We start from the raw sequence: 26,078 nt of genomic DNA on the forward strand, positions 1-26,078 counted from the left end.
GGTGTGAGATGTCCATAATAGCCGGTCAAATGTCAAACTTTAAGTTAAGACTGGCATTTCCGGCCCCGGCTAGGTCCAGATCTGTAACCAGATCTAGTCCTATTTATGATCCTTTTCATATCTTGAAATGCCAAGAATGTATGACCCCCCCCGAGTGGTGTCAAATGAAAGATAAGAAAGTAAAGAATATAATTAAAATAATTTCCCAATCGGGGGTGACACTCCTCAAAAGACCTGGTTCAATATTAATTATTGTGGGTCCTTTTCATATCATGAAATGCCAAGAAAGTAAATTTTGCCACGGGGGGGGGGGGGGTGACACTCCTTATAAGACTTGGGTCAATATTCCTATTTTGGTATGAACCCCGAGTGACAATGTATACCACAATATACTGCCAAACACCCATCATGGTTCAGCTTTGGTGCGGTAACCGCTCTAGATCTTAAATAAAAGTGTTGTTACTTGGCGGTGGTATCTGGTTCAAAGTCCTTTGATAACTAATGCTGTGTTGAAGGTCAGGACATGATAGGGATTAAACACCAAGGAGGTCTTTGCCTATCAAAAATACACAATTTGCGCCATCAAGTTCAAGTTTATTTGACAGCGAAGAATCTACCTAAGAATCACCTTTCTTATAATGAAATGCTATCTGTGCCAAACGCTTTAGCCAATTTTGATATAAAATCGGATCGATTATGACCGTATTGGTCGAGCTATGAGTCTTAAAACTACGCTTGTAGTGCAGGGCGATATAGTCAAAAATTGTATTCATCTATTGCTATGGTAGTTCTACAGCGAATACTACGAGTTCAAAGAAGATGACCGGTTTGTCACAGGAATTGTTGTTTGGGATAGATGCAGCCAAACCGGGCAGCCGAAAGATAATTATGTAGGCCTATATCAAAGTCACATATGTCTTGGTAGAATTATGATTTAAATTTGAACTTTGACACAAAAAGTCTGACGATTCCGGTTTTTCCGAGATGATAATGATCAATTTGAATCTGAAGATTACAAACTTACTCTTTATATTCAGTGCAGTGGTGTAAACCAAAATAATACAGACATCATGGAGAACGGCGAGCTCATTGATTGGTTGTTTTCTCGCAGCCCCATTGAATCCTGGGAAATGTTGAAGCCGCCACACATATTTACATCGACTGCCGCGCTGTATAAAGCAAACTTCTGCACCCTTCACCATTCAGATATATTATAGAATGCAATGCCTTCATGTTTTGTTTACAAATTGTCCGATCTGATAAAACCAAACCGCTTGAAGTTATATTATCAGAAGTGATTTTAGACTGCTATATAGAAGGCTATACTGACTTTAAGTTCAATCTGTGTGCCTAAAACTTTGTGCTTTGCAGACATTTGATCGTGTGTCGTGTGCTGTTATACCAAATCAACTGTGGAAGTTACCAAAGAAATATTTATATTGGAAACTGTCTTAACATGAAGTATTTTAATATTTTACCAAGTTTTTTACTGCTCTACTTATGTGGACTTTTACTTGTGGAAACGTCTCCAATAAACAGAGGGGAAGATTTTCAATTTGCCCGTCAAGATCAAGGTAAGTAAAGTTTCCGTTCTTTTGATTGACACTGTAAGCCACGAGCTAAGCAGAACAAGTATACAGCCTCAAGCTTTTTCACTTTGCTGCACCACAGATACCTGTATGTCACTCTTTAACCCGCTCTGTACTTTTGTTAAAAATGCAGACAATGCCAAACATTATTGTACCAAAATGTTACAAATTCGTAATTTTGATATTTTGTCCAGATCAATATTGTAATTATTATAAAGAAACACACGAGTATAAACATGCCTAGTATATGCCTAGTATATGTTACGTGGTTCTATAGATATTATTTGCCATGGATCTTTTGGAACAATATTGAAATCATCTTGGTGATTTGTCTGATGAATGTCAATGCATTATCCTTAAGTCAATGTTTATACCGTATTGGTTTTTGCTTGGTTGACTGTATGACCCAGAAAACCAGTGATATAGAGAGGATTTGAACGGCAAAAAGCCGATTTTGGGTGGAATTCAGTTGGAAAAAAGATTTTGAAAATTGTTGGGGCATAAACTGGATATTCACGAGCAAAGGCTTATACTGTTAGGTCATGATGTACGTTGTAATGTGAATATCACAGTTAGAAGTTAACAGCCTTTATTTTTTGACATCATAATGTTCGCATTATTGCTTCAAATAAAGGGTTAAAAATAACCGCCCTAAACTTACGAAACATTCGATTATACAAATTGTATAACTTATTATACGTACATTTTGAGGATTTGAAAAACGCTTGGTTTCCCCACCCAAAGTTGTCCGTTTTCCAAAAACAAAATCACACTTTTCAAAGATTACGTTTTTAGTTACACTTCTCAACATCCAACCTCTTAATGCAAGAACTTCATCAATTGTTAATGATGACTGCTTTTTGCATCTTACACACATAGACAAAGGTCCTCTTCATCTAAAATTTAAAACGATATAGATAAATTAGCTTATCTTGTAATTAATTTCTTAGGTATTCTTCATCGTAAATCACATATTTTATTGGTGTTCTTGATCTTAAATTTATAACAAATGAGGTAATCTGTTAATTCATCAATATTCAATGTGTCCAAAACCATTGTCAATAATTTCACTGTTGGATGTTCAAAAGTTGTTCTGAAAACATGTGATTTGTGTGTGTGTGTGTATGTGGGGGTGGGGTGGAAGAAAAGATAAATATTGAAAAGAACATTTTTGGGTGGGTAACCAAATGTGTTTTCTTTTTGCATTGCAGATTTGTAAATTTTTCAAATCGGCGAAATGTGCGTGAAGTTATGCAACAAAATGTTTTGTAATTTTAGGGGGTTATAATTTTGAACCCTTTATAATACACATGGTAAAATATTATAGCATATATATTTTGATATATGATCTACGAGTATTTGTATGGTAATAACTGTTTACCCAGCATGGAACGTATGTAAGCTCACTGGGATATTTGCAGAAAATGTTCATCGCATATAGCTCATAGTTGCGTTTTAATGTTTTCGTTTTAAAAACCTTAAAAACGCGCAAATACCTTTTAAAATAATGAGACAATGTGTGGTTCGACGAGGTCATCCCCATGTTTCTCCAAATCCATAAACTGATCTGAGAACAGCCTCTAAAATATGCTCTTTACTACTGAAACTATTTAGTTGTTTCCAGAATAATAGGTTGAATATTCGATATTTGGAATGATATATCGAGAGGTAAAAAAGTATTAGAACATTTTCACGTATACGTATAAATCCTAAATATGGTCACATAATAATGTTATAGAATTGACAAGTGTATAATTATGTGTAGGGTACGAAATTGTTTAATTGCTATAACGCAATAAGATAAAATATAAATCGAATTCAAAACCTGTATATTTGTAATTTCAATATTGATTTGTGTCCCTTTAGTTGTCTCGACTCCGGTTACCTTGTGACCCTATTTCCCACTGTCTAACAGATAACTACTGGTACCACCCAGTGTGAACTCAACATCATCTTCAGGAGATGTCACAATAAATTAACCTCTGAACAGGAAAGGATGTTAAGTTCTTCACAAAACATGACATATTTTCACAATTCTATAACCACCTTTAAATCTTGACATCAAGAATCAAAACCTATATAGGGACGGTGGCTTTATAACAGATACCAGTTGAACTATTGTAATCTGGGACCGTGATATAGCCTTTATTGAATTAACAGTGACATTTTAAAGTAATTTAAAGTCTAAGAACTTATTGTGATACAAGAATTTAATGATCAATAGCGTGATTTGACCAGTACAAAGTTTCAACCGACTGAAATACTTTCTCAACTGTTTACGCACCACATATCTAAGTACTATTATGCCACATACTGGGTCTGAAGAGAAATAATTCCTTTTGAAATTTTGCTTATCTAGAATGTCACACCATTCATTCTACAATTAGACACATTGCCTACTGATGGCTCTGAAAAGAGCCGTTCATGAAGACTGCCCTTGGCAACAGAGAACAAGCAGACCTCGTCTATCTGCTAATGTAAACGTTTTTGGTGGCCCTGAAAAGAGCCGCTCACTAACGACTGCCGCTTCACAACAGAGAAAAATAAGTAAGTGTTGGCCCTAAAACAGCTGTTCACTGAAGACTGCTCCTTGTCACCAGAGAACAAGCAGACATCGCCTATCTTATAATGTAAAAGGTTAACAGATCCAAATTTGTCCGACGGTGAACCCGCTAAAACTTACTAATTGTTATAAACTCCCGTCGTAAAAGCCTGTACCACAATTTAATTATTCACATCTTCAATAATAGTAGGACATACAAAATAGAAACGTCTTGCGTGAAGACGCATAATTATGACAAAATCTCATCGTGCGTTAGAAAATACAGAGGCAGCAGGGGCAATGGAGACTATTGAGTGTATTAGACGGCTTAATTAACACACATATCTCAGAACTGGTTTCACATAGTTTTTCTGAGATCGATCCGTGAGGAGACTCATGAGAGACAACACGTGTGTTCTCAAGAGCGTAGTCAGGATTCATTTTGTGAGTGCTGATTCCCGGTACTGATTATGAATAGGTGCAATTTTTGGGTTGCCTTGAGAACACACACGCACATATATGTCCAAAATTGAGCTTTACATCTTTATATGCGAGCGTACACTACGAACGAGTTGTAAAGTCGGCAAATTGTATTCTGAGATACAGTGTAAAATGTGCGTGAAGGTCGTATTCATAGGTACCTCAATTAGGCGCGACACGTTTCTCATTTGATAGCGTTTAAACCAATCAATAATCATATTGCTGAAGAGGATAATAATCTTCTACCTATTTCTATAGAATCATTAAATAGCGCTAGTCTTTGTTTGCTTTGGCTAAATCCTATTCAAGTGGTGTGTTACAATTGCATTGTATTTCGTCTAGGTATGTATCACCAACAATTAACAATGAGAGGATATTCCTGAACCTCGTTGACTTGGGGATAATTTGAAATAACCGCCAATTATGACTTTATTACCAGCAATGTGGAAAAAGAAACACATGTAGAACCGAAAAAATGTACCATTTTGTTGAAGGAGCAGAGTTCAACAAACCATAACCCCGCTTCTGGATATCATTTGAAGTCAAATGATATACCATTTTAAAGCTTATGATATATATTTTCTAAACACGAAATAAAACAAAATTGACCGAGGGTCGTCTTTACGGCTGATTCGTAGTGTCCGGTCACATATTCGAATGGATCTTTTGGGTGGGCGTGTTTGTTCTTTCGTTATCTGTTGTTTAAGAGATGGTTGAATGTAAGAAATAGGTAAGACACAATATTAACAGTGATTCAATGCACGTTTGGATATAAACTCATGACAATGCATGTTTTACCAACTTAATTAAGCATCTTAGCTTAATTTAAGCATCCTCACCTATGGCTATTATGTTTGTTTTCAGAACGATTTGTACGAGAGTTGTCTTCATATTCTATCGTCACACCAATCCTTGTGGATGAACAAGGACAGTTCTCTCTCACAATCCCCATCAATGGCAACACGTCATCCAGAAAAGGGATACTACTGACAACATCGACAGCAAGGACTTCCCACATCGCGTACACTATAAACTCAACTTAGCCGGGCAAGATGATACTAAAGACGCTTTCATGGAGCACCTTGAATTGGTCCGCAATGAGATGCTTCTTAGTCCAGGATTTGTTATAGAAAGAAGACAAGGGAACTCTTCTTGGATTGATAATACATTTAACAAGGAGAAGACGTCTACAAAGTGGCAATGCCACTACAGAGGAAAGCTTAGAGGACACCGCGATTCGACCGTTGCACTTAGCCTTTGTGAAGGACTGGTAAGTTAACTGATCTTAATCTGTATTAGAACAGCTCTTTTTAGAGCCACCGATCAAATTTGTCACTTAGAATACAAATTATATTGCAAGTTGTATTACTTACATTAAACCTTTCTCCAATGATCTATCGTGTGGAAACTTAGGACATAAAACGTGTCCGTATTTTCATTATGTCCGCGTGCATGTGACTTGATGTTGCTAAGGAGGTTGTCTATAGTAGTTGAACAAGATAATTTCATTTCAATGTTTGTACAAGTCCGCATGGTGTCATTTGTAGTGTAAGTGACGAGTATTCAAGGTATGAAAAGAGGTCGAAGGCAAGACGTAAGCTTTGGTAATAGAGATGATTGGGCCCTATAGACTAAATCGTGGTATACTGTTATACAACGTCAAGACAAGTGAACATTGACATAACTGCAAAGATAGTATTATGAGCAAATACGTAATCATAGTATTTGGCAATGTAAGCGAAGAATATTTTGAAGTAATGAAAAAGTTTGTTGCAAATACATTAGTTTAGATACCAGAGATATCATCGTAACGAAGGGAATGTAGATAACGTAAACGTGTGTACAAATAGCAGGAGATGCAGTATTGTTTACGCGTGATATACTATTTCCCGCGACTAAACACGGAATTCGGGAGCATCTGGGCGCATTCCTCTTCCACATTCCGTTTGTCCAAAACGACGACGATGACGATTATTATTATTATTATTATTATTATTATTATTATTATTATTATTATTATTATTATTATTATTATTGTTATTGTTATTATTATTATTATTATTATTATTATTAACATTATTCTGGACATTAGCGTAAATCAAGAGACCCAAAACATTACACTTCTTAGAGATTTGCCTTTAGATGATTCTTACAGAGTACAAGGTCCCGGGTTCGATTCCAGACGGTGGAGCTTTGCCTGCGTCTTCGGAATTGGGTAATTGAGTCATGAAAGTAATCCCTTCAGAAAGGACGTTAAGCCGCCGGTTCCATGTACAGAGACCCATATCTAGTACATGTACATAATATCTCGCAGTCAGTTTCGAAAAGAGTAGAGTGTTATCCCCTGACTGTCCCCATCCGTCCTGGTCCTGTTTAGATATTCACAATCTAAGTACAGATATTGACGGCATTACGGTCGTAAACATCATAGAATATATCAACTGATTCTGGTGTTCAAAATTCATCGGCTCTTTGAGGTGGTATTCATTAAGCTATACACAAGTTTGGTATTTGTTGTTGTTGTGATGAGTGTTTTTCCACGAAATCACGCGAAATCATCGGTGACCGAACGACTGTTTGATCTAACACTTGGTATGCGGGATATCTCTTGTTTAATGTAAAAAGAAGTACCAGTCATATAGATCTTATCCATGCCAATGTTTTTGTTGCTCTTGGCAAATGATGATCATAACACGAGTATTACATCCGGTGATGTGTATAGTAGATCAGAGTCTTGTTTGATGAAAAAAAATTGACAATAATAATGGGCACTCATTCCATATAGAATTTTGTCCGTTCTCGACTTGTATATCCCGAATAATAGCATTTATCTATCATTTGTTCGGATTATATTGTATTAAAACACAAGAAAATTATTGCATATAAATAAAAACATCTTCATATATTTCAATAATGAGATTGAGACATTGAACTTTACACTCCTTCACAGTATAGTGCAATTTGAAAACGCTCCAACTTCATAATATTATCAAATTACACAATGTGTATGCACTTTCCGGTTCCCTGCCGAATCACATGCTTAGATAGAAAATTGATGAGAAGTTTGGTATCTCCAACAAGAGACAGCACGCGTCGTTTCATTGACGCAGGCTTGCCATTGACACCAATCAAATAAAACATATCGGTAAGTATTACGTTCACATCTCGGTCAATTCCTTGGGTCGGAGTTGTGTATCTTTGACAATATTATTATACCAACAGGAAAAACAAACTTATGTAAGAGCCACTGAAAGAAGGTGTGTAAAATATGTGAACGAAAAAGGTTATTCCTTCATGTAATTTTACACGAAATTAGGGTTAGGGCTAGGGTTAGGGTTAGTTTAGGGTTACGATTAGGGTTAGGATTAGAGTTAGGGTTAGGATTAGGGTTATGATTATGATTAGGCTTAGGGTTAGGGTTGGGGTTAGGATTAGCTTACACGAAATAATTACATGAAGGATCGACCGAAATATAAGATGGTTAGCTTCCTCTTTTTTATTGTCCATTCTTAGTTTAGCAAGAGCCGTTGTGGAAGGATCGTTTGCGCGGCTTAGATTGTTTGCTTCTGGTAACGACATTAATTAAAGGTGACCAATTATCTGTCTTCGAACCGTAATTCTTGATAGAATTCCTAGTGAGGTTTAGATTGGTGTACTTTCCTAATCAGGTTCACATAAATGAACATTAAAAAGTTTTTCTGCTCCAAATGAATTACTGTTTTTCAAGGTCATTGCACAAATAATGTGTTTCGTCGCGGAGGTTAGGATTCGGATGGATTGCCATATTAGAACACACATTAGTGTGTGATTGTTGTCTGTTGTTAAGTTAAATTTCTTTATCATATTCATCATCAATTAGATGTTAACGTGTAGTGCATGTTTAAAGGGTGACACTCATGTCTTTGACAGATAAGTACATCTAATCAAGCAAATCGCCAACTTCATAGTATTGTTGAATCCCTGGTTGAATCACACAGTCAGACTGACCTGTGACCTCTTTAAAATTAATGAATGGGCACAAACTGCATGTTTTAATGCTTTTTGGCATTATGGCCATTTATACTATTTTTTAAGCAAATGTTCCGGTAAAATTAACAAAAAATGCGTATAACTGGCCGTTGCCATGGAACTGTATTTCCTCTAAATTCTTCCTAATAGCTTTGAATTTATGAAGTGTAATACAAACTGTTGCAATCAAATTTATTGTTAAAATGATGAAAAAGGGTGATTTTTTGCTCGCAATGACCAAAATGACCAAAAACATGCCTTTTATGCCAACTCATCAATTTCAGGAGGTCATGGTTCAAAAACCATAGGTCACAGAAAAATGACTTTGTGATCTAAACATTCATCTCGATAAATTTATATACTCATGACGCATGAATAATTTATAATAATAATATAAATAATTATCATGTACAAAATCACTTTTTTGCTAAAAAATGGATAAAAATCACTCAAAAGTTTCATTTTCACGGATACATTAATATATTGAATGCAGTAATTATCTTGTTCACAGATATTTAATATACAAAAAATCCTTAAATTAGCTTGACCATGAAAACGGAATAGAAAGCGCGGGTTAAAAATTGCCAACATAGCAGAGAAGATTCCCCCAGACGTTTCTAAACATTTTGTTATATAATTTGTCCATTTGAAAACTCTGTCCTACGAAATCGTCAAATAGAGCACTTTTAGCTGCATGGCCTACTGTATGCACTTTCCGGTTCCCTGCCGAATCACTTGCTTACATAGACAATTGAAAAGAAGTTTGATCTCTCTAACAAGAGACAACACGCGTCGTTTCATTGACGCAGGCTTGCCATTGACACAAATCAAATAAAACATATCGGTAAGTATTACGTTCATATCTCGGTCAGTTCTCCTTGTCGCTTGTGTATAACTTTGACATGATACCAACAGGAAAAACAAACGGATGGCTATATGGGCCACTGAAAGAAGGTGTGTCAACTATTCGAATGAATATTGGATGGAAATATTATGTTTTACATAACATAACTATGTGTATTTGATATTTGAATGACGATCTTTAGCACGTGACTGTCTGTTTCGTATCTTCACAGGGTGCGGATATCATTCGTTAAGCATTTTGTATGACCTCTGAGCGTTGTCACTGATCATGCTCATCGTCTTATTTATTGTAAAGGGTGGCCAAAAATGTTCGAGCCCTGTTCTGTTTGGTCTCCTACCATACGATTTATGACATGTATAGAAGTTATTCAATGATGAAATAAACTGAAACTGAAACTGAAACTAAAACTGTATGTTGCTCTTTTCGACATTATTCGCAGAAGGTTAGAAAAGGTTGCCAGAAAACGTTTGAATGTCGAGTTATATAAAGGGTATATGGTATAAAACGTTTTCATAACATTCAAAAGCATTTTTGATAACTTAACCGACATTTAATGTTATTAAAACGTTTTTACCAAAACCAAAACCCAAAATATTACCTGTTTAAAATGTGTTTGAAAAGTTTTGTTTGGTTGGATATCTAGTTTATTTGTTAGATGAATTTCTTCATTTTATAATAAATAAAATGCTACAAGTTAAATACTGGCTGATACACAGAGCATCCACTTGCAAGTTATAACCACACCGTAGCTTCCTCTACATCTTCACTTTTGAATTGTCAATTTTTAGTTTAGCAAGAGCCACCGCAGACGTACTTGGATGTGTCGCTGAAATGGTCCATATTGCTGGCTTCTGTTAACGGCATTATTAAAAGAGACCCTTTATCTGTCTTCGCAGCGCACTTACTTAATAGATTAACACGTAGAATTCCTATAGTAAAGTTGAGGTTGCTGTACTTTCCTAATCAGGTTCACATAAATGAACATTAAAAAGGTCCTCTACTCCAATGGAATTACTGGTTTAAATTTTCAAGGTCATTGCAGAAACATTGTGTTTTATCGCGTATTTTTCAAAGGAGCCCATGTTGTCTTTAGTTAAGTTTAATTTCTTTATCGCATTCATCACATGTGTTCAATTGACGTTAAAAATACAACATGTAGTCAGGTAGTACATGTTTAAAAGGTGACACTCGTGTCATTGACTGGAAGTGACAACACAGTATACGTCAGCCCTACCAAATAATGTACAACGTTATTTTCATGTGGTGCATCTATCATCTCAAACATCTTTTTACAATACAATATGCTATACTGCATATTTAACTTTTTTAGATTTTTAGCTACGGTTAACGTGTTAGTTCATTTATAGTGAGTATAAATTATATCGTTTTATTCCTGCGCACAAGAAAATCTGAATTTTGTTTCAATTTTAAGTATATTGTGTCTTTGTCTCTTATTCTGTCTGCTGATTTATCTTTATATTACCCAACCACGTACATTACAAGTGTTTGTTTATATATTGTAAAACAAAGGATGAGATTTCTCATTCTTTGATGACCTTTAATGATGACTCTTTTACCTTTGTAGCGATAAGTAGTTTTTTGGAGCAATGCTCTATTTTCAATACTTTGATTAAAGCGCCTTGTGTGAAGAAAACATCTTTTACGCAACTGAGATATAAGCTCACATGCGTAATTTTAGTTACATGTTTAGCATGTTTAGAAGAAATTCCAAAACAACTATGATTTTCATATCATCAAATAAAAAAATTGTAAATCTACTAATAGAATTGCTGAATTCGCACTTTGGAGCAGGGTTAAGTAAATGGGCGTAAGGTGGGAGTTGTCTGTCACGTGACTGCTTCTGTTTAACCGCTGCAAGCAATAAGTTATGATAACTTCTTGCTACGGGTAAAAAAACGCATTATAGTATACCTCAATGTGTGTACATGATTGTTAAGTTTATTATGACAACTTTGCCGGTAGACAATCGAATAGCTTAGAGCAATTCCCACAATTTGCATACGATATCACCTGATGTGACCATTATGACTAGGTATAATCTCTGAATTTCGCCAAAGGAACAGGAAAGCTTCTCAACATACTCAAGGTTATATATATTTATTATGATCAAATAGCTACAAAATCGGGCTTCGGATAAATGGAAATTTATAGAAACACAAAATACGACGACGCATGGACAAAATATATTGAGCAGTTATCGATAAGCTAACAGAAATGCTCGGAAAAATTTAACTTTTTTAGGGGGTTCTGAAGTTCCAGGTGATCCACAAATTTAAATATCTACAAATACAGCGCTTTGTGATCTTTTTGATGTAATGCGCTATATAAAGATAAAGTATTATTATTATTATTATTATTATTATTATTATTATTATTATTATTATTATTATTATTAAATACATAAACAATAGTTGGAGCTTCACCTTCACAGGAATGGTCATGGTTGCATTGGTCATTGTGTTTTGTTGAGAATCGAACTTCCAATTATACAGGTCGCACTTCATAACTCTTTCACACCTGTTACCGTTACACCAAACCACCATCTTGATCGTTCTACTATCTTAAGCTCTCGCGCCCTTAAGGGGTTACTGATTTTTTTTTCAGACTTTGTAGATTTTTTGCCCATTGTTTGTTTGGCTTGTCCCTGGAGCTGGAATGCGGGCACACCGTCTAGACATGGACAATGATAATTGCCATCAACAAAGCAAAAGGCTGTCAACCCAATGGGATTATGTAAAATAAGAATCATTATTTACATCTTTAGGGGTAAATGATTAAAACGATTTGGGTTTGCTCCCTCGCTGATGCATTAACTCTTGTCTGTACTTATGCAAAACCGGCAACTTTGTGGAGAGTTTCAATATTAAGTAACATACAGTAACTTCTTTAGAAATAGAATTTATAAAATTTTAAGTTTAGAGCTAATCAAACCGATTCCCATGAAATAATGCATTATTAGCTTGAAAATGGGCAACCACTATACTCTTGATGTTCCCCCTTTTCTGATTGCTGAACAATAGGAAAAATTAAGCATTTTTACCTGTTCCGAAAGTAGTTATGTATACTTCCTAGTTTTAAAGCCTTGAATTTTTCATTTATTTTGATTTTAGACTGGGATTATTCGTAAAGGCCAAGATGAATACTTTATTGAACCCGTTCTTGGCCATGATGTGAACAAGGAACCCCGTCACCCTCATATCATCTACAAAAGATCGTCTCTACAAGGCAAGATCGATAACAAACATTCATCATGCGGTAACAAAGGTAAGCAGGAAGTTTTATAAAATGCAGTCAATTTCGAAAAGAGTAGGATATTTTCCCCGTGCTGTTCCAATCCGGTTTGTTCACGGCACAGCTCTGAAGATTAGCATTGCTACTAGCTATAAAAGTAACATTAAAATATGAGCACAGCTCGCAATGGCAACCCAAGCAAATTCCAACCTAAAACAGGCATTGTGCTGATGTATCGTCAGCAGACTCAGCACATTTTTCAAACCACCCTATTTTATGATGAAAACAGAGAAATTTTACACGTATTTGGGTACATGTTGCATGTCGCAAAATATGATCCATTATATCAAATGGTTTAGCAAGACCGGTGTCTGGGCCCGTATAGAACATTGATTATTTAGACACCAAGTACATGTTCCGTTTTTGGTGTTATATAAGCCGTTTTGCTTCACTTCAATAGAGACCTTATCATGACCCTTTGGTCAAGCAACATCCGATACCGATGCAAAACACACCCGAGGCGAGAGCTCTTATATTTTGTATTTGCACAACTGATCGACTGATGGGCTATTATGTAAAAAAGTAGGACTCCAGGATTTCAACCGGAAAGTATTACACTAGTGACCATAGAAGTAGAACAGGGGAAATGAAATATACGTTTTGAATCAAAATTTTGAGATGTCCTAACCTCACTAATCTCCCGAATTATTCCCGGATTTCCTTACCTTTCAAAGTACTCGCCACCTGAATTTTTTAGGATGAAAACTCATATGAAAATGCGCATTCTGTAGGCGCCTAAAGAAAAGTAAAATGAATAGAGATCAAAAGAGGAGGCCTACACGAACGTCGTTATGGACAATAAAATGACAGGCGCTTACGACGTTCTACCATTTTGTAAATGGTGTTTTTGTCATTAATATATCAGACTTGGCAAAAGCATTTGATATAATAGATCACAATCAACGCCCGGGAAATAACGATGTTTCAAAAGCATGCGATGAGCGATTGTGTTGTATTCAACAATTTTCAATTTTTGGCCCAGGAAATCCGTATTCACAGAAACATTTTAAAAACAAAAAAATTAGGCGCATTACCGTATTTAGATATGGTGATGATGAAACAAGATAAAAAAATAATAATGAGGAGATCGAACACATCACCTCCGCAACTCGATTTCTTTTTATTGGTTGCTGCGTTACTCGGAGAACCGTTCTTACATTTTCTTAAAGTTTTATCAAACAACGATTCAGAAGGATTACTTCATCCTTACAAATCTTTAAGGAGCAAAATAGTCTGCTAAAAGACAACTACTACCAAATTGTTGATGCATAGTATATTATGAGTAGACTAAAAAAACCTGGACAGACACCAATAATATCACAATATAAAGATAGCCAAACATGATGGAAAAGCCAAATAAATATTGAAGCCAGTTCAATGAAAACCGCAATTCTATTTATATATTGATAATTGTATATAACAATTTTAGGAGTGTGGACCCAGTTTTAAGATGGAATAACATTCAGAGCCAGGTCACACATTATTAGCCTTAGGATACAAATACAAAACATTGTGAAGTTCGTCGACATTTACGTACAAAATCTACAACAACCGCAAGGTAACCAAATCTTGAATAGACTCAATAGTATGAATAATCATAGATTTAAAATCTATGATATAATGTTCTTACCTTTGTAATCTTGAATATGTTCTTACACTGCACCTGCTATGAGTTAATTCGTACCTTAAAGTGCAGTTGCACGCATTTGTATAAATAAAGCTGCTGAATCAGAATCTATAATCTGTCATAATGTTCCGTTTATTGCAATGCGTTTATGTAAGTCATGTTCAAGTTTAATAGCCCTTATTGGCACATTATATTAATTTCATTTATTCAATGAGAATTTCTCTTGGTGGTAAAAGCTCTTTATCTTTTCAAAACACTCCCTTGCTTTTAAAAGAACTTAATTATATGACTGCAACAGTTGAACATATAGACAGTTATTGTGAAGGTACTATAACAATACTATTTTCGTTAGGCATATTTGCGCTAGGCATAAGGTCCGCTAGTCCGGAAAGTTTGCTAGCACCTTAATCCTAACTCTAAACCTTACTCTAACCCTAACCCCTAACCTAACTTTTGGATTAGCGAACTCTTTTTATGTTTTAGACTAGTGAACCGTTTTCGGACTAGCGAGCCTGATTTTCGGTCTAGCGAACCTTAGGACTATATAATAGTGCTGCACACCAAAAAGGAAACTGATAGGACGACAAGCTCAGACCATTATCTTCTGTCTAAATGTAGCTCACCTCTCACTTCAACATTGTAGAAGCCCATATTATTGCCTGGCAGGGCCCGGATACCAGGGATAGTGGTACTGCAGCGATCTATCATCATTGAAAACATCTCAATCTTTTAACCTATTTTTACTGTATTAACCCAGAATTGTTTGGATATATCTTTTAAAACAATTGTGACATTTCTTGGTTGGTTGGACATACTAATGCGGTATGCACCTGTCATTCAAAACAACACATGCTAGATGAAGTGGTGCATAACGCTCCAAGTTTTCATTTTCAACTTAAAATAGATAGCAGATTGCGACCCAATGCGCCAAATATGTGTTACCGAAGCGATCTGAATACATCACTGACCAGTCCCTGGATGTTGCGTGCTTCACGAACTAAATTAATCAATGAATGTAAGGCTATTCGGCCTACTTCTATAATCGCAAGATAGGCGTTTAATTCACACAATGTTCCCGAAATATTGAAAAGATAAGTAACGTCTTGTAATATCATATTATATTTCCCTGGCGTGATGTTGAGTTACACAGCCAGATTCCTTAGCAGCTCTTAACTAACTGCCTACCACAATAGCAGCCAATAGGTACCTATCCCTCTTTAGTCACAGCCACCTCTATGCATATAGATCCACATTTGTACCTACCTAAAGGGGGCTGCATGCAGTGGAAAATTGGTTATGGGGAATAAAGGTGTGTGGCTGAAAAGGGTATAGAATTCTGATAAATATGGACATTTTTCTCTATATATTAATATTTTTTACCGTCATATAATAAATCTGGTTTTAGGAAACTAGTTGAGAGTTGTGGCTCTGGACCCTGGGCACTATGAATCTGTATCATATAGTTTGCCTGTATTGGGATAGATAGTCGGTCTTCATAATTATTTAGTTGTCATGATAAAGGCAAACATGTTTTAAGATAGCTAAGGTTCCTTGTCAGTAAAAACAGTAATAAATCAGGTGAAAGTTACACAGAAAGATAACCCAAGCTCTATTTCATGTCATTACCAAATGAAGTAAAAACTATGAGTTATCTGCAACATTGATGAAATAATGTTGAGATAAACGCCAACGGAAATGCCTTGAGTGGATCAAGATAAATGCACGTCGAGTATATGGAAGACCTATACTATAAGGAACTGTTATTTTCTGTAGCTCATATTGAAACATGATTTTTTCTCGAAGTGGACCAGAAAAAGTTCATTTTTTAAGTTAAAAGTTTAAAAAAAAAATAAAAAAAATAGGAATCAGTGCACACATGCTATATGCATGGGTGCTGTATAATATTATACCATGGATCATATCAGTGCACTGCATCACAGTATATGCTGTATTGCTGTATAATATTATACCAGCATCAGTGCACACATGCTATGCATGGGTGCTGTATAATATTTGTGTTGGGGTTCGAGTTTGTCGACGACGACGATGTCGTCATCTACCGACGCGCGCACGGCGGCGCGGAAGCGGAACGATGGGAGTTATACGCGTTTCGTGATTTTTGCTGGACGCGTCTCACTGTCGTCTCGCTTTCGACGTTATTCTAGACGTACGCTTTTGTCATTTCGCGACGTCGGGCGTCGACTTCAAAATTAGGTTAGGGTTTAGAATTAGGGACGGCTATACGTTAGAAGTACATATAGGATTTAGGGTTATTGCGATGGTTAGATTAGGGGTATGATTGTGGGTGTAATTTTAGGGCACCCCCCCCCCCCATTTATAAAACATTCTTCCATTTAGACAACATGGGATATTTTTAGCATGCAATAACAAGATCCATTGTGCAAAATCACAGGTCCATTGCAATGCAAACAAACAATGTAAACAGCTAGCCCTCATTTCATATTCATAACCTTGGATTAAGGGTGTAAATTACAAAAGGTGTTACGTAACAAGCATCTACATGATCTATGGCCATGCAGAATCATAGGTTATGTGTGTACTGTAGTACATTGTAGTATTGGGAAATTTGCCTACTGAATAGAATGCTAAAATGCACAAAAATTAAATGAACATCTGGGAAAAGTTAAATTGTATTTTTTTTGAATTAAATGCAGGCTTTTTGCTAATCAATGGTTCGTTGGATGTGTTCGCCATCTCACGATGCGTCACAAATTACAAATAATTGACGCGTCATTTCAAACGGCATGCGTATTTAGCCGATAAAATTCGGTATGCATAAAATTTCATTTTAAAAAGGCTCATAATCATGTATATGTTGTTGCTACCCTATGGCGATTACAGATATGGCAATGACATGCATGCGCTCAGCTACATGCAGTTTCGGTCAAAGAAGAACGGCACTTGTTTACATTTTGAGAGCGTGCACAGCGTAAACACGGACGTGTTTCTGATCGGTGATTCAATCGTCTGACAATCATAACAACATACGCGGTAATCTGATTGGCCGATTAAGCGTCAAAATGTCGCTCATTAACAGGGCGCTTGCGTCAATCTGAGTAAGGGACTGCCGTTCTTCTCTGAAACTGAGTGTGGTTCAACATGCATGCACGTATATGTGTACTGTGTAAGTAAGCTTAAACAAATTTGTGTGTACTCACTTCATCAAAATTGAATTCACTATAAATCCATTATAACTTGACTTCGACGAAAACATGGAATTGAATCAGGCCTTATATATAGTTAAATATATAGACCTAGCCTTTCAAGCACATGACACTGTTCACTTTCAAGTTTCAACTCTTATTATTTGATAAAACCGCCACTTCGCAATAGATAGGATGTCGCCATTCTTATTTGATTTGTTTTTCTTGTTGCACACCACTATACATGCAAAAATCCTCATTGAACGACATGTTCATATTGATGATTTTGTCAATGCTGATGGGAACTACAAATGAAATTTGGTATCAAAATAAAGCTATTCATAAGTGATGTTATTATATTATCTGTATACCATGCTAATCATCAACTTCTTTTAACCATCAACCTTACAACCCCCTCCCCACCCCACCCCCATTTTCCCCATTAAATCAACCTGGTGTGGTTCTCAGAATAAAACACTGAGTTTGGAGTTTGATTCGGACCCGATTTGGTGGTGTGTAAAATCAAGATTTGTTCAAGTCTACTCACCACATACTCACAACAAGTATGCATTTCTCAATGGGCTAACTTTTTAGCCTGATTACAAGTCTGTCCTTTTTAAGCAACAATTTCTCATTCAATTAAAGCATCAAAATAAATTGCAAATTTTTCTTTTTTTCTTCTTTTTTTATGAAACAATATGGACTTTTCATAGTCCATTTCGAAAAAAAATCCTCTTTTGAATAATTTTTTAAACACAAAATCACAATATGGTGGTTTCATTATTAATATAATTTTTAGTAAGAAACCACACATTTGTTTAAATCTTTTAGCATCAGCCTAAATTTGGAGACGCTGCGTATAAGGTCTAAGAACTTCATTTGTGACAACCCTTCAAAAAACATCACTTAAATAAAATGGGTCACTTGGTCTATGAAAGGTGGCAATGTCACAAGAAGTGGAAGACCAAAGGGTTTATAACACCTGCCAATCAGGAAAAGTTGAGTCCAACTTTACCAGTGAAAGGAAAACTTGTAATTGCAATTAATTACAGACCTTGTTGTTCAGACAAAATATTGAAATATTCGTTTCAAATTGGCATTAAATGAATAATGACCACTAATGTGAATAGTTGGTCATTTCAAATATTGCATTTAAGTTTTGGTTTTTGTGGTTTCCTATTATCCTGCCTAAGCTCTTGACTGACATCATTATCGATATCTTTGTTTCTACCCTTTGTTAGAAACCCAATGTTTGTAGAAAGCATTTTCGGTTTTCATTTCACTTTGTTACATAATCGAATCAGGTTTGAAGATATCTTGATCAAAATATACAAAAGACGTTTTAAAATTCTATTCACGAGCAAAGAAAAAGTCAATCTACATTTGAAAGCTTGGGTTCGATTTCCAGATTAACCTTAGCTTATTTGCCTGTGAACAAATATAGACCATCGAAATATTTTAACCCAGATTATAAAAGAAGAGACATTTGAAGCACAGACCGAACAGCGTTCCTTCAATGGCTCGACAGTGAATACAAGGCAATAGGATTATAGGATTTTGCTGCAACTTCCATATCCTGGGTTATGCTTAATGTACGATGTGACATCAATATTGGGACCATTGCAACAAATGAGGTGTCATTAAAAGCCCAGAAATAAATTCTGCTTCGACTGCATATCTCATAATTATATTTAGCATAAATAAACTGTTTTGGAATATGGTCTTTCATTAAGAGGGGGTGGGGGGTAATTACTTTTTGGGACGTGTTTATATGGGAAATTTGATACCTTTCCAAACCATCTCTCCCATCCCAACCAATCAATATTGGGTAGTTATTTGAAAGCAGTACCAATATTTCATGATTGAACTATTGAGTAAGTCATTAAGTATAGGGACTATGCATTATACAGCCAACTAAACGTATTCCAGTACTTGACCGAGATATTGGGTTGGCTTTATCAGTTTATGGACCACAAACACAGCATGTTAGCCAATACCGGAATTTCTTTTCATTTCCATTCTAATAACAAGAATCGAAATTCAACTATTGATCAATTTATTACTTATTTTATTTCTTCAAATAAGGAAACAACATCGATACTAAAATGGACCCATTAGAGCACCATCAATCTGAAGAAGGAGACTTGGGGAGACCATCAAGCAGACACAGACGGTCTGTAAGTTACAACAGCAATGTGGAGGTACTCGTTGTAGCTGATGAATCCATGATAAACCATTACTATGATCAGAGTGTGGAGACATATGTACTGACAATCATGAACATAGTACGTATAGTTCTTAAGAAAGATAAGAAGTAAATGATTATTACGTTCATAAATCTATACAGACTTTTTCTATTTCATTGGTTGCTGCTTTATTTGGGTTCTTTACCAAATGACCCAAAACCTGGAGTAGATGCATATGACTTCTGATCCTATGCCTGGTGTGATAAATGATATACCCACTGTTGCACAATATTAAATTATCTCGTATAAACATTGCAAAGTGTTTATGATCTAGCTAACCAACTGTCAGTTGCTGTCTAACATCCAATTACAAACGATAAAAGTTCTTGTGACACACATATCAGGCGGCGAATGGCATGATCGAGCCGGCAACTTGTGAAACCGCCCGGCCGTATGGCATTTTCCATATACTTGGTTACTTTTGTGGGGTTCATTATCGAACCCCAACAGTTTTAGCTTGTATTTATATTATTTATCAACATAGGCCTATTTGTTTGTGATATTTCAAGTGTTTTAAAATTTCAAAATAATCCCATTCAATTACACGGTTGACGATGAAAATTTACTGAATTTAGAGAATGCACGGCGACCACCACCTGACACATATTTCGCAACCTACAACTAATAGAGTCTGTTGTAAATTGACAGCTCAAATAAACAAACACAGTAATTAACGTTCCAGTGCAATATCAGTAGCTTTGGTCATTTTGAGGAATTTTGTTTTTCAAAAGAATTGTAAATCAGACGTGAAGTACACTGCTACATTATCATATGATGACAATGGTATTACATGGATAAGTAACATTCACCATCTGCAAATCTTTAACATGACTCATGTAATATATGAAGTGACTCCTTCTACCTCAGCTAAGTTCTTAGTAATGTTTATGCAAGTCTGTCTGTCCAATGCAATCATTACAAACAGTATTTTATGCCTGCGGAATGTCTTTTGCAATTCTTCTTCGTAATTATCTCATCTTTTATATACTTTGAATAGGTAACTGGTTTATATCATGATGCAAGTCTTGGCAACTTTGTCAACGTGGTGATGGTGAAATTACTCCTACTTGAACACAATCCGGTATGTATCCAATTGAAAACTATTCGTGTTGCAAAATACTTCAGCAAAAGAGAAATGGTAGCTGATAAAAGTGCTAGACGTAAATCAAAGGAGATAAAACTCAACTCAATTCAAAATTCTTGTAATCATTCTGAGTATTATAGACATTACTATATTAAACTATTAAAGGTATCAATGTTATGTACATCAATGCGCAGACACTTGATGCAAAAATCCGAATGAATTCGCCTTAAAAGTAGTGATGTAACATGATTAATTACCATAGCAATGGGTTTAAACTATTTTTGAATGTATTACCCTGCACTAGACGTTACGCCGTTCAACATGCATTAAGACCTGGATCATAATTCTTTAGAATTTACACATGATAATCACTCGAACCTGTAAGATTAATGTCTTTGAAAAGAGCGGTATCGTAGTCAATCTACCATTGCACACATGCACAAATGTGATGCGATCAAGCAAAAAATCAGTTGGAACTCCGACATATTAAATTTTCAGTTTCTTATAGGATAGTAAAAAGCATTTATAAATTCTTATAGGATAGTAAAAAGCATTTATAAAGCTGAATTTTGTAGAAAACCCCAATTAAATTGAACAACCAGTTCCAAAGATATGAGCAATTAAAGGGTTTCCAAAACAAGAGGAAACAAACGGAAATATTTCCTTTGTTTGGCTATATCTCACAATCAATATTTCCGAGTTCCGACTGATTTTGCTTGATCCCCATCGTTATGTAATTAATCCTGTTACATGTACATCACTACTTCGACGGCGAATACACCGTCGAAATTTGTCATTGTGTATACATTTCAAAAGTTTACCTCTTTGACTTTATCTTGAACAGATTAAACCATTCTCTGTCCTTAAACTATCATTATCCAGGATGATCTAGTGATTATGCACCATGCTGATAAGACTCTAGACAGCTTCTGTAGATGGCAGATGACCATCAATCCTGAAGGCGAGGATCATCCTAACCATCATGATGTAGCAGTCCTTCTGACAAGGTAAGAACATTAACATCAAAAAGAGAATATAATTATACGTTTTAGGGTTTATTAGTTCGTTTGATTACAGCAATAATCACTAGATTAGAAAATGATGGCAATAATTACGAATCCAGTAGTTAAGAAAGCAATCACATAGGATTTAATGTTTAACTTAACGTGACATTTTGTCCCGGATGATTAATATAAGAGGCGATGTAATTGTTTTTTAAACTGTTTAAAATGTATGTTACTGATTACATAACAGAATAATTCTAAATACATTTAAAATCGATAACAGTGTTATCAAGATGACATTGTCTTTTGTGCCACCTTCTCAACAGGAAAGACCTTTGCCAAGGAATCAATGAGCCGTGTGGTACTCTTGGGCTCGCACATGTAAATGGAATGTGCCAACCGCATCGATCCTGCAGTGTCAATGAAGACACTGGATTGTCCCTGGCTTACACAGTTGCCCACGAAATGGGACATAAGTAAGTTGGGAATTTTTAAATAACTGATTTTTGTTTTTACTATTACAGACTTTATTTAAGTTTTATTATGCGTTACCTTGTTTAATATTTAGTGAAAAACATTACACATTCATAATACATACGGTTTTGAAAAATTCTGGTACAGCTGACTCTGACCTTTAGGAAAAATTGTTTTGTTGTTGTTGTTTAGGAAAAAAATTGTTTTGTTGTTGTTGTTGTTTTTTAATTTTTAATCTGTTTCTATTTTTCTGATTTTAGTAAACATTTTAAACAATTCTATGTAAGTACAGATAACAATTCCATTAAGGTCAGAGTTCAGCTGTATCAAAATACCAAAACAATGTCACAATGTAATGCCGTCAATGTCGTTTATTGTTTGGGATACACGCAGTAGGTATACTCTCTTAACTGTTGCTTTACTTCGGTGTCGAGTATTTTGCAATCGATAAGTGATACAATTCTCAAAATTTCAAATAATGACCTCCATTTTATCTCTATTGACCTTTTCGGTAAATCCCATAACCCTTTGCGAGTACACCTAAGAACTCGTCATTTTGCGTCACGCCGCTCTGCGCCGATGCGCACATCGTTTATCGAACATCATTACTGCGCATTGCAAGTCGGCGTGACGTAAAATGACGAGTTCTCAGGTGTGCTCGCAAAGGGTTATGGGATTTACCGAAAAGGTCAATTAATAAGATTCTTAATAAAGACCTTGCTACTGGAAAAGTAAAAGAAACGGAGGACGGGATAAACGTGACTGAGCAGTAAATTGTTTGGCGATATATCGACCTATATCAACCTTAGTTAACCTACTTAGAAGAAAATCAAGGTCACCTGAAATACTCCAGATTTCAAACTAAGCAGGATATCAATTTCTCGTAGCAAGGAGCGAGATCTCCTAACCTTCAAGTTATCTTCGTTGTGATAGCAGTTTGTTTTGATGTTGTCAGATTCATGAATGGTTTGTGTATTTATCCACGTCTTAAAAGGTCTCCAGTTACACCAGGGTTACAGAAATTATGCTATCTCGGCTACGCAAACAACACGAGGCTTTTGAGCGCGCTGAGGTCTGTTTAAAATCTATATCTTGGCCACGATGTTTTTCTAACAGTTACTTGAAATCTGACTGTCCCATATCCTGCTTCATTAAGCTCTTACGATGAATTTGTTCCGAATAGTATGTTCTTCGTTATCACGTTTCATTTTTCTAGAATACGTGAGGCTAGTGGAAAGTTGAACAAGAGGACACAAGAATAATAGCCTCGCACCCAGAAGTAGAAAACTTCTTTGGTCAGAATATTATTAACTACATTAAAGAGAATAAAAAACTTGTTGTGGAGTTTATGAGAGTCAATCTAAAAGTTTGCATTGGCCCATTTTACCAAACTGGATTGAGGCAGTCCCATCAATATGACAAAATAAAACTCAAGGCCATTCAATTACTTGGACAAGCTTATTATAAAGAGCTGATGTTGGAAAAACTCCGTCCAAGGTACAATCAAGCATGATGAGGGCTAAAGATATGTTGTTGTCTTTTTGTCACGATCGCTTTTTATTGGCTACGACCATTTCATATATTATATTTACAGCCAGTCTCTTTTAAAATTGTTCCTTTTAATTGTACTTTGTTTTCTATCTCCTATGTATAGTTTTGGAATGCAACACGACGGTACTGGAAACGATTGCGATCCATCCAATAGTAGTGATATCCATATGATGTCACCACTGCTGACTATGGACTCATCACCACTGACATGGTCTAGGTGCAGCAGAGAATACATCACTAAGTTCTTTGAGTAAGTAAAATATGCCATACGTGGGGTTTCCTGATGGGCCGTATGAGTATGGAAGGATGGACATTCATTTGTCATCTTTGCGCCACCTTAGTAAAATAGTTTCGATTGTAATTCAGAGTACAAGTACATTATTCATGATAATTTTTGGCAAAATATTTTCATGGTAGAGATGGTAGCAATCTTGTTTGTTTCCTTCATTCCATGTCTTTTTGTTATACCTCTTGTATACTTGAGCAATTATTAGAAGAATTCAACAGTATCATTAACAAGTATTTCAATCCCGAGTGTGATCATTTAGTAATTATTTAGTTTCTAGTAGACGTACATGAAAAGGAATAAAAAACTGATCAATGATACTTATATTTTAGATCCAAATAATCTAAGAGAAGCCATACTCCGTCATGTATCTCAAAATGTTTGTAGACATGTTTTCCGGTACTTCGCAGTGGATAAACAATTCACTGAACACATAGTTACACTTTAGAGTCCTCACATCAACTATTATTCCAAGAACAAAAGTAGTGGAAGTTTGTATTTTAATTTAAAAAAACCCTAAAACTCATGTCACAAACATTGTTTGACTTATTTCAGTCGAGGCTGGGGTTATTGCTTGCAAGACGAACCAAGCGATCATAGTTACCAGTATCCATTGGTACCACCTGGTGTAATGTATGATGCTGATCATCAATGTCGGCTGCAATACGGGGTCAATGCTTCACTTTGCCAAGCTTTAGCGGTAAGTTGGTCCTAATACGCACACTGATAAAAAAACTGCGTATATTGCATTACATTACAGAGCTATACCGCGCACATATCCTCCCTGCATGGCACTAATGGCGCCAACATTAACAACAATTACATGAAGCAATCATACACGCATTCAGCAATTCTTTGAAAAAAGACCAGGCATGACACCGCTGATCTCTACTTCTGTAGAAGTACACCATTTTGTCAAGCTTTGTATCTATAATTACCACGAGGTGACGGTCTTTTACGCGGACTTGTCTTTTACAGGGTGACATCTGCAACACGCTGTGGTGCCGAGTTGGTTACATGTGTCATTCTAAACTATCTGCAGCAGCAAAAGGAACGAGTTGTGGCAAAGATAAGGTATAAAAGGTTCTTAGTTCGTATCCCTGCTCAGATCTTTCAGTGTAGTCTACATTTAAGATTTCTTTATCTCAAATCATAAGTTAGAGCAATGCTATCATCGATAAAGGTTATATAACTAGCCCTTTTCATAAGCAGGACAGATTGCTTATCAATGAAACTGAATCCCAAATTTATACGAAATTCTTTCCAACTAATATTACAGTTTTTGAAATTTCTTAAAATAGTGTTCATGGTGTTGTTCCCAATGTTTTATGTATTTTTCTTGATATTTTCTTTCCAGTGGTGTTACAATGGGGAATGTGTGAATATAGCGGAGCCCCCACAAGCCATCAATGGTGACTGGGGGCCTTGGGGTGAGTGGTCTGATTGTTCCCGAAGCTGTGGTGGAGGTGTCTCCATCAAGGAACGATTATGCAACAATCCATCGTAAGTAACAATCAAAAGAACCAGTAACAACAGTGACAATATATGTAAACTTCCTCTTAGGCTTTAAGCTTTTTCCTCGATATTCGTACCCAATCTGGAATTTAGTGTAAATGAAGCATGATTATTATTTCAGTATGTGAAAAAAATAGTTAACCAACTCGTCTGCTTAGCACTGGCAGTGTACTTCGGTTATATATATATATATAAATGCGCTTTTATAAATGCGCACGTGACCACCTCCGCGCTGCCATAACAGCTTATAGACAGTAAGTCTCGAAGTGACCTTCTATATAGCGAGTGGTCTTTCTGTACATTTGAATGCAAAGACGGAACATGAGATTGC

General features: G+C 35.8%; 1 protein-coding gene across 1 annotated transcript in view; it reads left to right on the plus strand.

Annotated features, from left to right (window-relative positions):
• Positions 1-1,071: 1,071 nt before the first annotated feature.
• LOC140158519 (A disintegrin and metalloproteinase with thrombospondin motifs 7-like) overlaps positions 1,072-26,078 on the plus strand; it is a 33,666-nt gene continuing 8,659 nt past the window's right edge. The window contains exons 1-11 of the mRNA XM_072181638.1: positions 1,072-1,574; positions 5,476-5,881; positions 12,616-12,769; positions 19,673-19,872; positions 20,831-20,914; positions 21,800-21,924; positions 22,248-22,397; positions 24,050-24,196; positions 24,788-24,932; positions 25,211-25,306; positions 25,590-25,735. Coding sequence (XP_072037739.1) covers positions 5,684-5,881; positions 12,616-12,769; positions 19,673-19,872; positions 20,831-20,914; positions 21,800-21,924; positions 22,248-22,397; positions 24,050-24,196; positions 24,788-24,932; positions 25,211-25,306; positions 25,590-25,735 — 1,445 coding nt within the window. The 5' untranslated portion in view covers positions 1,072-1,574; positions 5,476-5,683. The remainder of the gene's footprint in view (positions 1,575-5,475; positions 5,882-12,615; positions 12,770-19,672; positions 19,873-20,830; positions 20,915-21,799; positions 21,925-22,247; positions 22,398-24,049; positions 24,197-24,787; positions 24,933-25,210; positions 25,307-25,589; positions 25,736-26,078) is intronic.

This window comes from Amphiura filiformis, chromosome 8, assembly GCF_039555335.1.
Source record: "Amphiura filiformis chromosome 8, Afil_fr2py, whole genome shotgun sequence".
NCBI lineage: Eukaryota > Metazoa > Echinodermata > Ophiuroidea > Amphilepidida > Amphiuridae > Amphiura > Amphiura filiformis.